A 13,656-nucleotide genomic window follows, 5' to 3' on the forward strand; every position below is an offset into this window, starting at 1 on the left:
GACTACAGGCACGCGCCACGATGCCCAGCTAATTTTTGTATTTTTAGTAAAGATGAGGTTTCACCATGTTGGCCAGGATGGCCTTGATCTCTTGGCGTTGTGATCCGCCTGCCATGGCCTCCCAAAGTGCTGGGATTACAGGTGTGAGCCACCACACCCGGCCATACCCAGCTAATTTTTAATTTTTTTTTGTAGAGATGTGGTCTCGCTATATTGCTCAGGTTGGTCTTGAACTCCTGGGCTCAAGTGATCCTCTCACCTTGGCCTTCGAAGTGTTGGAATTACAGGCGTGAGCCACCATGCCCAGCCTAGATGTTCCTTTTAAGTGCATATATAATGTTCACGAAAAAAGGCCATATAATTAGCTATAAAACAAGTCTCGAGAAATTTAAAACGATTGAAGTCACACAAAGTATATTTTCTAACCACTGTAAAGCTAAATTTGAAATCAATTATAGATCAATATCTGGAAACTCTATGAATATTTGAAAATTAAACATGTTTCTATGTTCCTCGTTGACTAAAGAAGAACTCAGAAGGAAAGTAGGAAAATCTCTCGAAGTGAATGAAAAATTACACAATATATCAAATGTTTGTGGGAAAATGTTAAGGCAGTTCTAAAAGTAAAATTTATGGCTTAAAAGTTTATATCATAAGAAAAAGAAGGCCCAAGAGAATGAACTAACTTTTAATCTTCAGAAGCTAGAAGAAAGGACATATTAAACACAAAGAAGAAAACAAATAAGATAGTAGAAATCAACTTAAAACAGAAAACAGACCCCCCCCAAAAAACAAAAGAAAGAAAGAAAATAAAGGAAAATATAAAGTATTTTGTAAAAAATCATTGCCAGGCATGGTGGTTCATACCTGTAATCTCAGTGCTTTGGGAGGCCAAGGTGGGTGAATCGCTTGAGCCCAGAAGTTTGAGACCATCCTGGGCAACATAGTGAGACCTTGTCTCTACAAAATTAAAATTAAAATATTAGCCGAGCATGGTGGTGTGTGCCTGTGGTCTTACTTAGGTCATCTAGAGGCTGAGGTGGGAGGATCACTCTAGTCCGAGAGTTTGAGGTTGCAGCGAGCTGTGCTCACGCCAGTGTACTCCAGCCTGGGTGAGAGTGAGAATCTGTACTAAAGCTCCATTTACATTAGTCAAGAAAATGGACATTACTAATTTCAAAAATGAAAGAAGGAATTCATAGACATTAAAGTGACAATATAGAATATTGAAGTCAACTTTATGCCGCTAAATTGAACAACTTAAATTCTTTAAGAGACAAAAATGACAAAATGGGCTCTAGAAAAAAATATAAATTTGAATAGTTTTCTTTCTATTAAGATATCGAAGCCTGGCCAACATAACAAGACCCACAAAACAGATTTTTTTTTTTTAATTAGCTGGCATAGTCACATGCTCCCGTAGTTCTAGCTACTCAGGACGCTGAGGCAAGAGGATTGCTTGAGCCCAGGGGTTCAAGGACACAGTGAACTATGATTGCTCCACTCCACTCCAGACTAGGTAACAGAGCAAGACCCTGTTTGTAAAAAAGAAAAAAAAAAATGAATTTGCAGTTTAAAACTTTCCCTTAAGGAAAATCTGGCCCGGGTAAATTCACTGATAAATCTGATAAATTCTGTCAAACTTTTAAGAAAAAATAATGCCGACCGGGCGCGGTGGCTCACGCGTGTAATACCAGCACTTTGGGAGGCCAGGGCGGGTGGATCACGAGGTCGGATCGAGACCATCCCAGCTAACACACTGAAACCCCGTCTCTACTAAAAATACAAAAAATTAGCCGGGCATGGTGGCGGGCGCTTGTAGTCCCAGCTACTCCGGAGGCTGAGGCAGGAGAATGGCATGAACCTGGGAGGCGGAGCTTGCAGTGAGCCGATATCGCGCCACTGCACTCCAGCCTGGGCAACAGAGAGAGACTCCCTCTCGGGAAAAAGAAAGAAAAAAGAATGCCCATCTTTCAGAAACTTTTTCAAAATATAAGGGAACACTTCCTAACTCCTTTTTTGAGACCACCATTACTCTGAGACCAAAAACAGACAAAGACGTGTCAAGAAAACTACAGCCCAGGCCGGGCGCGGTGTCTCACGCCTGTAATCCCAGCACTTTGGGAGGCCGAGGCGGGCCGAGGTCAGGACATCGAGACTATCCTCAAAAAAAAAAAAAAAAAAAAAAAGCTATGGCCCCAATATGGCAAAGGGACACAAATACAAAATTGAATCCACCAATATATAATTAATACAATATGACTAAATGGGATTTTTCCTAGAAATAATAAAAGTTAGCTTTTCACTCAAAAATCAATCATTACATTGTTTCTTCTTATGTAAAATAATAATATTTTTTTTTTTGAGACGGAGTCTTTGCCATCTTTTTTTTTTTTTTTTTTTTTTTGAGACGGAGTCTCACGCTGTTGCCCAGGCTGGAGTGCAGTGGCGCGATCTCGGCTCACTGCAAGCTCCGCCTCCCGGGTTCACGCCATTCTCCTGCCTCAGCCTCCTGAGTAGCTAGGACTACAGGCGCCCGGCTAATTTTTTGTATTTTTAGTAGAGACGGGGTTTCACTGTGGTCTCGATCTCCTGACCTTGTGATCCGCCCGCCTCGGCCTCCCAAAGTGCTGGGATTACAGGCTTGAGCCACCGCGCCCGGCGTCCATCTTTATATTGACTTAAACATCTCAAAATTTAGAAACAGAATTGCCTGGAGAAGAATATCATAAGGAAGATAAAAAGTCTAAAATAAGAGATTTGTGTGCTGTAAGGTTTAAAATCTCATACCATGTGGGCCCATTATTGAAGGTTTATTAGTGTCTTTTGGAGGTGTCATAATTCACTGATTCTTTGCAATCTTTGTGTCCTTGCATTGTTGTCTGAGCATTTAAGAAGACCGCCCCTGGCTGGGCATGGTGACTCACGCCTGTAATCCCAGCACTTTGGGAGGCCGAGGCAGGCAGATCACGAGGTCACGAGATCAAGACCATCCTGGCTAACATGGTGAAACCCCGTCTCTACTAAAAATACAAAAATTAGCCTGGCATGGTGGCAGGTGCCTGTAGTACCAGCTACTCAGGAGGCTGAGGCAGGAGAATGGCATGTACCTGGGAGGTGGAGCTTGCAGTGAGCCGAGATTGCGCCACTGCACTCCAGTCTGGACAACAGAGCGAGAGTCCATATCAAAAAAAAAAAAAGAAGAAGACCGCCCCCTCTTCTGTCTTATGAAGGTGTTCTTTGGCAGAAGTAGACCTTCACTATTTAGCCTGTGATTCTGGAAGGGCCAGCTCCCAGATAAGCTGGAATGACCCCAGATAGGCAGAGCTTGTTGTGATTTCTCTAGTTGACTGGGCTACTGCCTTTGCCCTGATACTGGATAGAGCTGCTGGCTGGGTACTGTGAGGGCTTTTGGTCAGGTTAGTCACAGGATATATTCCCTAGCCAAGCAATTCTGATATTTGGGATCTGCAGTTAGGGAAGGCTGCGGGCTGGGATTGGAAGTTAGGTAGAGTCACTGCTTGGGACAAGTGGGATCACAAGCTATGCTCCTTAGAATTGCACAATTGAGGCTGGGTGCGGTCTATAATCCCAGCACTTCGGGAGGCTGAGGCAGGTGGGTCACGAGGTCAGTAGTTCGAGACCAGTGTGACCAACATGGAGAAACCCTGTCTCTACTAAAAATACAAAAATTAGCTGGGCGTATTGGTAGGTGCCTGTAATCCCAGCTACTCGGGAGGCTGGGGCAGGAGAATCGCTTGAACCTGGAAGGCAGAGGTTGCAGTGAGCTGAGACTGTGCCATTGCACTCCAGCCTGGGCAACAACAGTGAAACTACATCTCAAAAAAAAAAAAAAAAAAAAAAAAAAAAAATTGCAGAATTGAGGATTGCCTGCCTGTCAGGATAGAACTGTGGGGTAGGCTTTTGGGTGAGTTAAGTGGTTGTTTGACTTCTCAGGTCAAGCCAGTCTGGCCCCTTTGCATTTCTGAAATGTTTAGAGGTGGGAGTCTTCCTGCGTGGGTAGGTTGTTAGGTGGGATTTTTGGCTGAGGGCTGAGTAGATCTTACGTTTGGCTTCCTGGGTCAAGCTGGTCTAGCTCCTTCTCTCCAGTGCATGGAGGTGGGAGTTTCCTTGCTTGAGTAGGATTGTTAGGGTGGGCTCTGAGTCTGGGCACAGAGACTAGCTATCTAGGGACTCAAGCTAGCATGAAATACCCACCACGCTTCTGAAAGTGACTAGCTCAGTTTTGTGGGTAGGCTTTGAGACTGGCTGGTATCTCTCATCTGGTGTCACAACTGGCAGAAACGTAAAGGTATTACCAAGATCCACGTGCTGGTTACTATGACCTCTGCCTCCTTTCATTGTTTCTACCTGGCCCTGAGTGGTCTAGTGATGCCATTTCCCCAAGTGTTCCAGGGGAAAACACAGTGGGCTGCCGGGGAAACATCTCAGAATATGCTAGGGAAGCTAGATGACTGTCTCAATTTCTCTTTTCCCCTAGTAGAAACTGTGGGCCAGGAAAATCTTCTGTCTTGCATTGTGCTGACTTGGAGGGAAAGGGGTGCCACAGTTGGAATAAGACCATTCTTCCTTGGGCAACATAGTGAGATACAGTCTCTTAAAAAGAAAAAAAAAAAAAAAAGACTGTTCTCTTTACCCTTCTAATTCAGATTTCATTCAGTTCTGTGGACCATGTGTGTCTCAAACTTGTTTCCAAGTATTGGGGTTTACAAAAGGGTTTTCTGCCCTGTGGATAGTTTCTAGGTGAACTTTCTGTTGGTTGGGAATGAAGCCTGATACTTCCTAAACTGCCATCATTCCCCTAGATACAGCTGTTTGTCTCTATTTAAGTACATTTGGCTTCAACAAACATGGGTTGGGGAAAACAGCACAATAAATATTTTTAACTTAAAAAAATCATTTTAGACTAGGCAAGGTGGCTCACACCTGTCATTCCAGCACTTTGAGAGGCCAAAGCAGGAGGATTGCTTGAGACCAAGAGTTTGAGATGAGCCTGGGTAACAGAGCAAGACCCCATCTCTAAAAAAAGTAAAAGTAATTTTTAAAAATCATTTTAATTCACCATATTAATAGAATAAAGGAGAATAACCCTAATCGTCTCAATAGATAATAGGAATAGCATTTGACAAAATTCAGCAATCGTATGATTGAGAATACTCAGCAGATAAACAATAATCAGCCTGATAATGTGCATCTACAAAAAAAACACCCTACAACTGTCATAGTTAATGGTGAAAAAACACAGTGTTTTCCCCCTAAGACTAAGAACAAGGCTGGGATATCCATTTTTACCACCAGTATTCACCACTATACTGTGGGTCTAACAGTGCAATATGACAAGAAAAGAAATATATAAGGCACACAGAATGTTAAAGAAGAAATAAAACTATCTTTATTTGCAGATAACTATCACATACATAGAAAATCCTAAGGGATTTACAAAAAAGCTGCTAAAACTAGTAAGTAGGTTTAACAGTATTGCAGGACACAAAGTATTTCTGTATCCTAACACAGAATAATTAAAAACTGGAATTTAAAAAATTATTTAGGCTGGGCATGGTGGCTCACACCTATAATCCCAGCACTTTGGGAGGCTGAGGTGGGAGGATTACTTGAAGCCAGGAGTTTGAGACCAGCCTGGGCAACAAAGTGAGACCTTGTCCATACAAAAAAAAAACAAAGCCAGGCATGGTGGTATTTGCCTGTAATCCCAGCTACTTGGAAAGCTGAGGCGGGAGCCCAGGAAAGCTGAGACTTGGAAAGCTGAGACCTTGAGCCCAGGAATTCAAGGCTGCAGTGAGCTATGAGCATGCCACTGCACTCTAGAATGCACTGCAGAAAAAAGAAAACGTCTGTGCACTGAGGTACACTATGAAAGCATTACATGACTGTTTTGGGAAAAACTCCAAACCATTTTTCCTCTGCTCTTATACCAACACAGCAATCACCAACACACAAGAAGACTTATGTGACCAAATGTGTGAGGGTTTTTCCCACACACTAAGCAGTGGACACCAAGTGGGTGTCCTCCAATTTTATTCTGACACTATCTACTTGGAGATAGTGGGTATCACGATGTTGCCCACTATCTACTATCTCCAAAATGTTAGATGCCACAGGTCGAGGGCTCAGTCCCCAAAACTGGCCCACCTCTCAGACACCAGTTGTAACTCTGGGCCTCTGGAAATTCTGACTAACTGACTTCAAGTTGGGGTTCCCACAACCCCCACTTGGGGTTCGATTAATTTGCTGGTGCAGCTCACAGAACTCAGGGAAACACATTTACCAGTTTATCGTAAAGAAAATAATAAAGGATACATATGAAGAGATGCGTAGGGCACAGTATTGGGGAAGGGGGCACAGAGCTCTCCAGCCCTCCCTGGGTGCATCACCCTCCAGGACCCTCCATGTGTTCAGCTATCCAGAAGCTCTTGGAACCCAGTCCTCTTGGGTTTTTATGGAGGCTTCATTAAGTTGGCATTCTTTCCCCCAGCATATAGAGCAGCATCCTCTCTAGAATGAGGGTTTATATGACCCACAGTTCTGCCTTGGGGAGGTGAAAGGAAGGCAAGAGAAGGTCAGAGAGATTCCGTTTCCTGAGGCCTGCCTGCAAGGCCTGACACACCCAACATTGTAACAAATGCTTGTAACAATGCTATAGGAATTATAAGCCAGGAACCCTGGAGAAAAACATAGAGGGGGAGAAGGGGAGGGGGGAAGAGAGAGAGGAAAAAAACACAATGACCCAACCTCATGGCATTTCACTCTTAGACTTTTATCTTGACTCTGAGAGACTCAAGATTCAATTTAAAAATGGCATCCTTAATTCTTTTTTTTTTTTTTTAAAGACAGAGTCTTACTCTGTTATCCAGGTTGGAGTGCAGTGGTGCAGTCTTGGCTCAATGCAACCTCCACCTCCTGGGCTCAAACAATTCTCACACTTCAGCCTCCTGGGTAGCTGGGATTACAGGCCACGCTGCCACACCCGGCTAATTTTTGTATTTTTAGTAGAGATGGGGTTTCACCATGTTGGCTAGGCTGGTCTCGAACTGCTGGCCTCAAGTGATCCGCTGACCTCAGCCTCCCAAAGTGCTGGGATTACAGGTGTGAGCTACCATGCCTGGACAGCATCCTTAAAATTTTTTTTTTTTTTTTTTTTTTTTTGAGACAGTCTCGCTCTGTCGCCCAGGCTGGAGTGCAGTGGCGTGATGTCAGCTCACTGCAAGCTCCGCCCCCCCGGTTCACGCCATTCTCCTGCCTCAGCCTCCTGTGTAGCTGGGACTACAGGCGCCTGCCACCACGCCCAGCTAATTTTTTTTTTTTGTATTTTTAGTAGAGACGGGGTGTCACTGTGTTAGCCAGGATGGTCTCGATCTCCTGACCTTGTGATCCGCCCGTCTCGGCCTCCCAAAGTGCTGGGATTACAGGCGGGAGCCACTGCGCCCGGCCCTTAAATTTTTAAAGAACTGTGTACTTCACCTTCTGGCTATGTTTGCCTTTTACATGTATTAGGGCCTAGAAGCTGCAAATACTTACAAAAATGGTGAAATCTTACTAAAGATAAATGAGAATTATGATGACCATTATGTGGAACATTCCAGATGAATAAGACTGTTTGTTCATCTAAGAATTGAGTTTAAAAATGAGGGCTTCTGAATCAGGCCCTCCCAGGGATACCTACTGATGTGCAAAAGCTTCTAAAAAGATTTGAAAAATGTTTGCCTCTTTAAAAGATCCCATGTAGAAGGCAAATGAAAAGCTTTAGCAACTAGTTTATAAGAAGATTGAATCTGCCAACCTTTTCACTTAGTTACTATTTTACTCCAAAGGCAAAAACAATGCTAGGTAATATTTATAAAAATTAGGCCCGTGGGTAAAGCAGGTTTGCTTCTTTTTCAGAACTATCCATCTGCGTCCAGAAATAGGAAACCCTTTGTCTGCTCTATTTGCTAATGGGCTCTGCCCTGAACTCAGTAATCTAGTTAAGAAACAGAAGCTAAGTTGAAAAGACCACCTATTGAATTAAATCAGTCTCCAAAATTTGCATTTCTGGTATTTGGCCAGTTATTTTGAAACTCTTTGTAAAAATGTGTATCTATAAAGGAAAATCAGTAGAAATTCTTACAATAGGTGAGAGCATTAGTCCAAATAAACCTCACCTTCGACCATTTTGTCTTAACTGGGCTTCTTAGCATCACCTTTCTGTCTTGGCAAATAACAATATTTGGGCCTGAAATGTAAGTTCTTTGTCTTTGAGATGTAAATTTTCTACCTTGTGTTACCTAGGAACCATCCCTTTCAAAATGCAATTCAGGATAGAAAATTTTTAAATGGTTATTTAAAAAAGGGATGAATAGTAGACTGTGATGGGTTTAAAACAAAGGTGTAATCTAATGATTGGATGGATCAGAGGAACTCATTGCTGGTCCCCTAACATTACAAGCTCAAAACCAGTCAGCTCAATTTACTCCAATTTGGAAGAAATTTTAAAGCCAGAAGGCAGAGATTCCGATGGGCAACCTAACTAACAATCACTTAGGGCAATAATCAAGCAGGTCAGTCAAGAAAAGGGCAAGGTCCCTTGACTCAATCCCCCTGTTGGAATGGGTATAATTAGCAAATTCATGTTTTAATGACCAGAACCCAGAGATTGCTGCCTCACGGTATTTTCTACTTCTCATTTTCCCAAACCTTAAAGAATGTCAAAGAATAAAATCTCAACAAATTAAATTGTAAAGATCTAATTGGCTTTTATTAGCGATTCATGAACCGGGTAGCATCCAGCCTACAAAATAAACAGAAGCTCCACCAGGTGTGACGGAACGGTCTGCATTTGTCAGGCAGCACTAGCAGGAACAAGGAAACAGCATAGTAGAAGTAGCAGATTGGTTAACATCAGGTTACTTCAGGTTACGTTCCTTGTGTGGATTAAAGCAGAGGGGGCTTCCTCGTCACCATCACGCTGGCTCATGTTGACTGGACTCCCTTTGATCAGTTGCAGTGAATCTCTGGACTTGTTGAAACTGTCCTATTTTTAAGTTCACTTTGATTACACGTACTCCATTCCTGGATGGAGAGGTGAGATCTTGGAGTTCCATTCAACATAAATGTATTGGAAAGTTTTTGTTAGATAGGGCTTGTTAATTTTGGCCTTGGGCTACTCCTTTCCCATCTCTGATCCTCTGCTTCCTAACTTGTAAAATACAGATTAAATGCTCCTGACATTATGATTCTAAGAAATGTCAGGATTAGCTAAATTGCTTAATGGCACAATAATATTAGAGTGGAAGATGAGAAGCAAAATTGTTACGCTGAGCAAGTATTTTTTAACTGATTGAAATGAAAGATAAGAGCTTTTTTAAAGTTTATCTTCCCCTCAACCCTCCCAGCCTCTCAAACCACTGTATCAGCTTGCGAGGGCTGCCATAAAAAAAACCCCACAGATTGAGTGGCTTTTTAAATTAACTTATTTGGTGGGTAGAGATAGGGTCTTACTATGTTGTCCAGGCTGGCCTTGAACTCCTGGCCTCAAGCAATCCTCCTGCCTTGGCCTCCCACAGTGGACGGCTTAACAGAAATTTATTTCTCACTATTCTGGAGATTAGAAGTCAAAGATCAAGGTGCTGGTGATTTTGTTTCTTCTGAGGCCTCTCTTTGCTTGCAGATAGCTGCCTTCTCACTGTGTCCTCTCCTGGTCCTTGTTCTGTGCACGCATCGCTGGTATCTCTTATGTCCAAAGGACACCGTGTTGGATTAGACTAACAGCCTCCTTTGAACTCAGTCACCTCTTTAAAGACCTCATCTCCAAATAGAAATGGGAGGTAGGACTTCAACGAAGGAATTGGGGGTTACACAATTCAGCCCATACCAATGCCCTATCCTAAGGTTCCTGTTTCAAAACATGGTAGCCAAATGCATACTCCTAGGGAGAAAATTATTTTGTTTTAGGACAATTTAAACATATTTTTACATGGAATACATACTGCAATTTGTTAAATTACATTAGTAATATTTTCCTATGGCTAAGTCTACCTGGAAAGCTAGTTATCAAAATGAAAAATGAATTGTTTCATTTAGTCCTCACCAGTAGTAGTTAATTCGTTTTTTGTGATTTTTGTTAAATGCACTATATACGATTTTCTTTAAAATAAGTATATAAAAATCAAATACATCATTAAAATTTTCATTAGTATACAATCCAAAACTAAAAATTTTAAAACAGACTAGCTTCATTTTACATGACAAAGAGCTAATTTTACTGCTTGATCTGACTGGCTGCCCAAAATACTTTTCTTGGAGAAAGACAGTGAGTGAGATGTAAGGCTCAAAGGGTTAAACCCTTGAAATATAAAAACACATACTGTCTTAGAATCCCACTTAATGAAGCTTATGTTTGATTAGCTTGCTGTTTTAATTACAATTTCAGGTCTTTTAGAGACAAATTCTATTTTTTCCAGAACAAACGTGCATATCCTTATAACACAACAGGGAAGAAAACAAACATTAGATTTTAACTGTTGAGCTTTTTTTACTTTTTGAGCATAGCAGTCAATATTTTTTTTTTTTTTTATCTTTTCCTTCACAGTCTGGCATTCATCTGATTCATTAGCTTCTCCAATTTGATTGCTAGGGCCATGTTACCTTTAATCTTCAATTTTCCTGACATGAATGCCATTGTTGGTTTTAGTTTCCCTAAAATGAGAAAAGGAGAAGAGAGAAAAGCAACCATGAATGCCCTTAGGGATATACTGCTTTAAGAACACTCATTCTAAAAGAATCTCGAGTTCTATAAACCTCAGAAGCACAGAAATTTCTGTTACAGCATTTTATCAGTATCTTGGGAATCCCAATTCCTAGACTTAAATGTTAACAATATCCTATAAGAGCTAGCATAAAAACCACAATCAGCAAAAGATTAGAGCAAATGTTTTTACACTAAAAAGATTTTTATACACTAAAGGATACACGGCCCTCTAATGAATTCTGCTAAACAAATACTGTCTATTTTAGTTAATTTTCCAACTTATGATAGTTCATTAAACTTTTAACATTTCAAGTTTAAGTTAAAAAAACCAAAGAGTGTAAATGAACAAAATATTCTTAAGAAATGATCATTAAAAGTATAGTGTATGGACACAAAATATGTGTTAGCATTACTTTAACCACAGAAATGCCAGGGTATAAAAAATGTGAGCATTAAAATAGAATTGTAGCTAGTAACAACATGTAATAAATATGAGCTCCATGGAGAGAAGTACATTTGTTATCTGCTACTCTTATTCCAGTGTCAGTACGGGGTCTGTCACATAGTGGAATTAATGAGGAAACAGACTCAAAAAGGATTTTGACTTGCCCAAGGTCACACAGCTTGTATGAGGCAGTGCTGCAATTCAAAGCCAGATATGTCTGCCTTTCATTTATGACTTTTTTTTTCCTTTTCTTTTTATTTTGAGACAGGGTCTCACTCTGTCTCCCAGGCTGGAGTACAGTGGTGTGATCGTTGCTTACTGCAGCCTCGACTTCCCAGGTTCAGCCGAACCTCCTACCTCAGCCTCTTAAGTAGCTGAACTACAGGCGTACAACACCATGCAGGGCTAATTTTGTAGAGATGAGGTTTTGCTATGTTGCCCAGGCTGGTCTCAAGTGATCCACTTGCCTCCCAGAGTGCTGGGATTACAGATGTGAGCCATCTGGCCCAGCCTCATTTATGATTTTGTCTTACATTATGCTAATTGATATAGATGACAGATCTCCTAGAAGGCACAAAATGTGTTTGGTATATTAGTAGCCACCCTCCCCACCACTGTGCTCCACACAGGTTCTTTGTAGAGAAAGTATATGAGTTAATGTATTTTATATATATTATATTAAGCTATTAAATGCCTTTAAATGATTCCAAATAGAGGTTGTAGCAAAGCCTCATAGAGTTATTATAAGGTAGAAAGGATCAAGTCCAACTCTTTTAATGAATAAACTGAGCTGTGTCCTACTTTAAGACAATGTGATGTTTAAATCCCAATACTAGCAAATAATAAATGAAGGGCAACTTTTATTTACATGGAGGATACTGAAGGATCTTTATTATTGAAGGAACAGAACAGCCCCTCAAAAAACACAGACATCTGGGTGTCCTTCAGCTAAATCAACTGGATCATGCTCTGTTATTCTACAGTGAAGCCTACCATTCCACCCACCCCACTCACACACATCTTCCAATCAGCTTTGCAAAGCCTTGCCCATAGAGATGAATGGACATCAAATATAACCAAAACCAAAACATAGATAAGAGCAACTTGGAGGAAACAGAATGCAGGCTCAGACGAAAGATAACTAAAATAGAGTAAATGGAGAACAAATTAAAAATTCCATAATCTCTGCCCTCAGAGATAAAAGAAAATAATACAGCAAGGGATGGAGAACAGGATGCAGGCGGAGACGGAGGGAAGAGGAGGAGCACAGGAAGGAGAGATGAAAAGAAGAGGGGATAAAGAGGAAGGAGAGGGGAGAAAAAGGGAAAGGGGGAAAGGCAGCGATACCAGGGAAAGACAGGGGATGGGTTGGATTGACGAGGAGGAAGAAAACAAGATGAGCTCTTAGAAATTAAAATTTTACTCAACAAAATTAAAATGCAATAGAAAGGAAAAAGAAGGTGAGTCGATCTCCTAGAAGGTGAAAAGAATTATACAAATACATGTGCAATAGGAGAAATGCATGATTAAATCAGATGATCTTTTCTCCAGAAAGTCAGAAGAGAGAAAACTGAGAGAACTATCAAAGAAATAACGTAAGAACTTTTCAAGGGGCTGAAAAAATGACAGAAGACATTTACCTTTTATCACTGTGAAATATGAGACCACCACAGAGAAAGATGCCTCTGATTTCAAAAACTTTCAGAAAGGACAAGGGTAGATAGAAAAGATTAAGAACAACAACATCAAATTCTCAACGATAATCTTAAGATGATAAAGCAATGGCCTCAAAATTCTGAGGGAAAATGAATTGCAACCCAGAAATCTCTACCCAAACAATCAAGAGAGTTGGTAGAATAATAGTGGTTTCAGATACACACAAAAATTTTCTCTAAGGTATCTTTTCTCATGAAACTACTGGAGAATGTGTGCCACCAAAATGAAGAAAAGGAAGAAAGAAGACATGGGATCCAGGAAACAGGAGATTCAATGCAGGAGAGAGTTAAATTTCTAGGACAACAGCTGTGTAGCAGGCTTAATGAGCTTCAGGTCTGGATTATAACATGAAGACAAAGGGCTCCAGGGAAAAAATGGACTGACATGAGCTGATACATTTGACAATGTAGAAAACTGCATCAGGAAGCTGTGGGAAGAGTACAGGAAGACTCTGCTTAGTGTCATGGACTGAATGTTGGCATTCCCCACAAACTTCATCTCTTGAAGCTCTTGCCCTCGGTGTGATGGTCTCAGGAAGTGGGGCGTTGGGAAAATAATTTGGTTTAGGTGAAATCATGAGGATGGAGCCAGAATGATGGGATTAGTGCCCTTATAAGAAAAGGAAGAGAAATAATTCAGTGGCATTTAAGTCCAGCCACAATGTTGTGTACCACCACGCAACACATGTGGTATCTATCTAGTTTCAACCCATTTTCATCATCCCAAAATG

The 13,656-nt window shown here is 41.1% G+C and overlaps 1 protein-coding gene across 1 annotated transcript in view; it reads right to left on the minus strand.

Moving 5' to 3' along the window:
* Positions 1–10,337: 10,337 nt before the first annotated feature.
* The window catches only part of HSDL2 (hydroxysteroid dehydrogenase like 2), an 82,511-nt gene continuing 79,192 nt past the window's right edge, over positions 10,338–13,656 (minus strand). The window contains 1 exon segment of the mRNA NM_001199126.2: positions 10,338–10,713. Coding sequence (NP_001186055.1) covers positions 10,601–10,713 — 113 coding nt within the window. The 3' untranslated portion in view covers positions 10,338–10,600.

The sequence above is a fragment of the Macaca mulatta genome, chromosome 15 (genome assembly GCF_049350105.2).
Source record: "Macaca mulatta isolate MMU2019108-1 chromosome 15, T2T-MMU8v2.0, whole genome shotgun sequence".
NCBI classification, from domain to species: Eukaryota; Metazoa; Chordata; class Mammalia; order Primates; family Cercopithecidae; genus Macaca; species Macaca mulatta.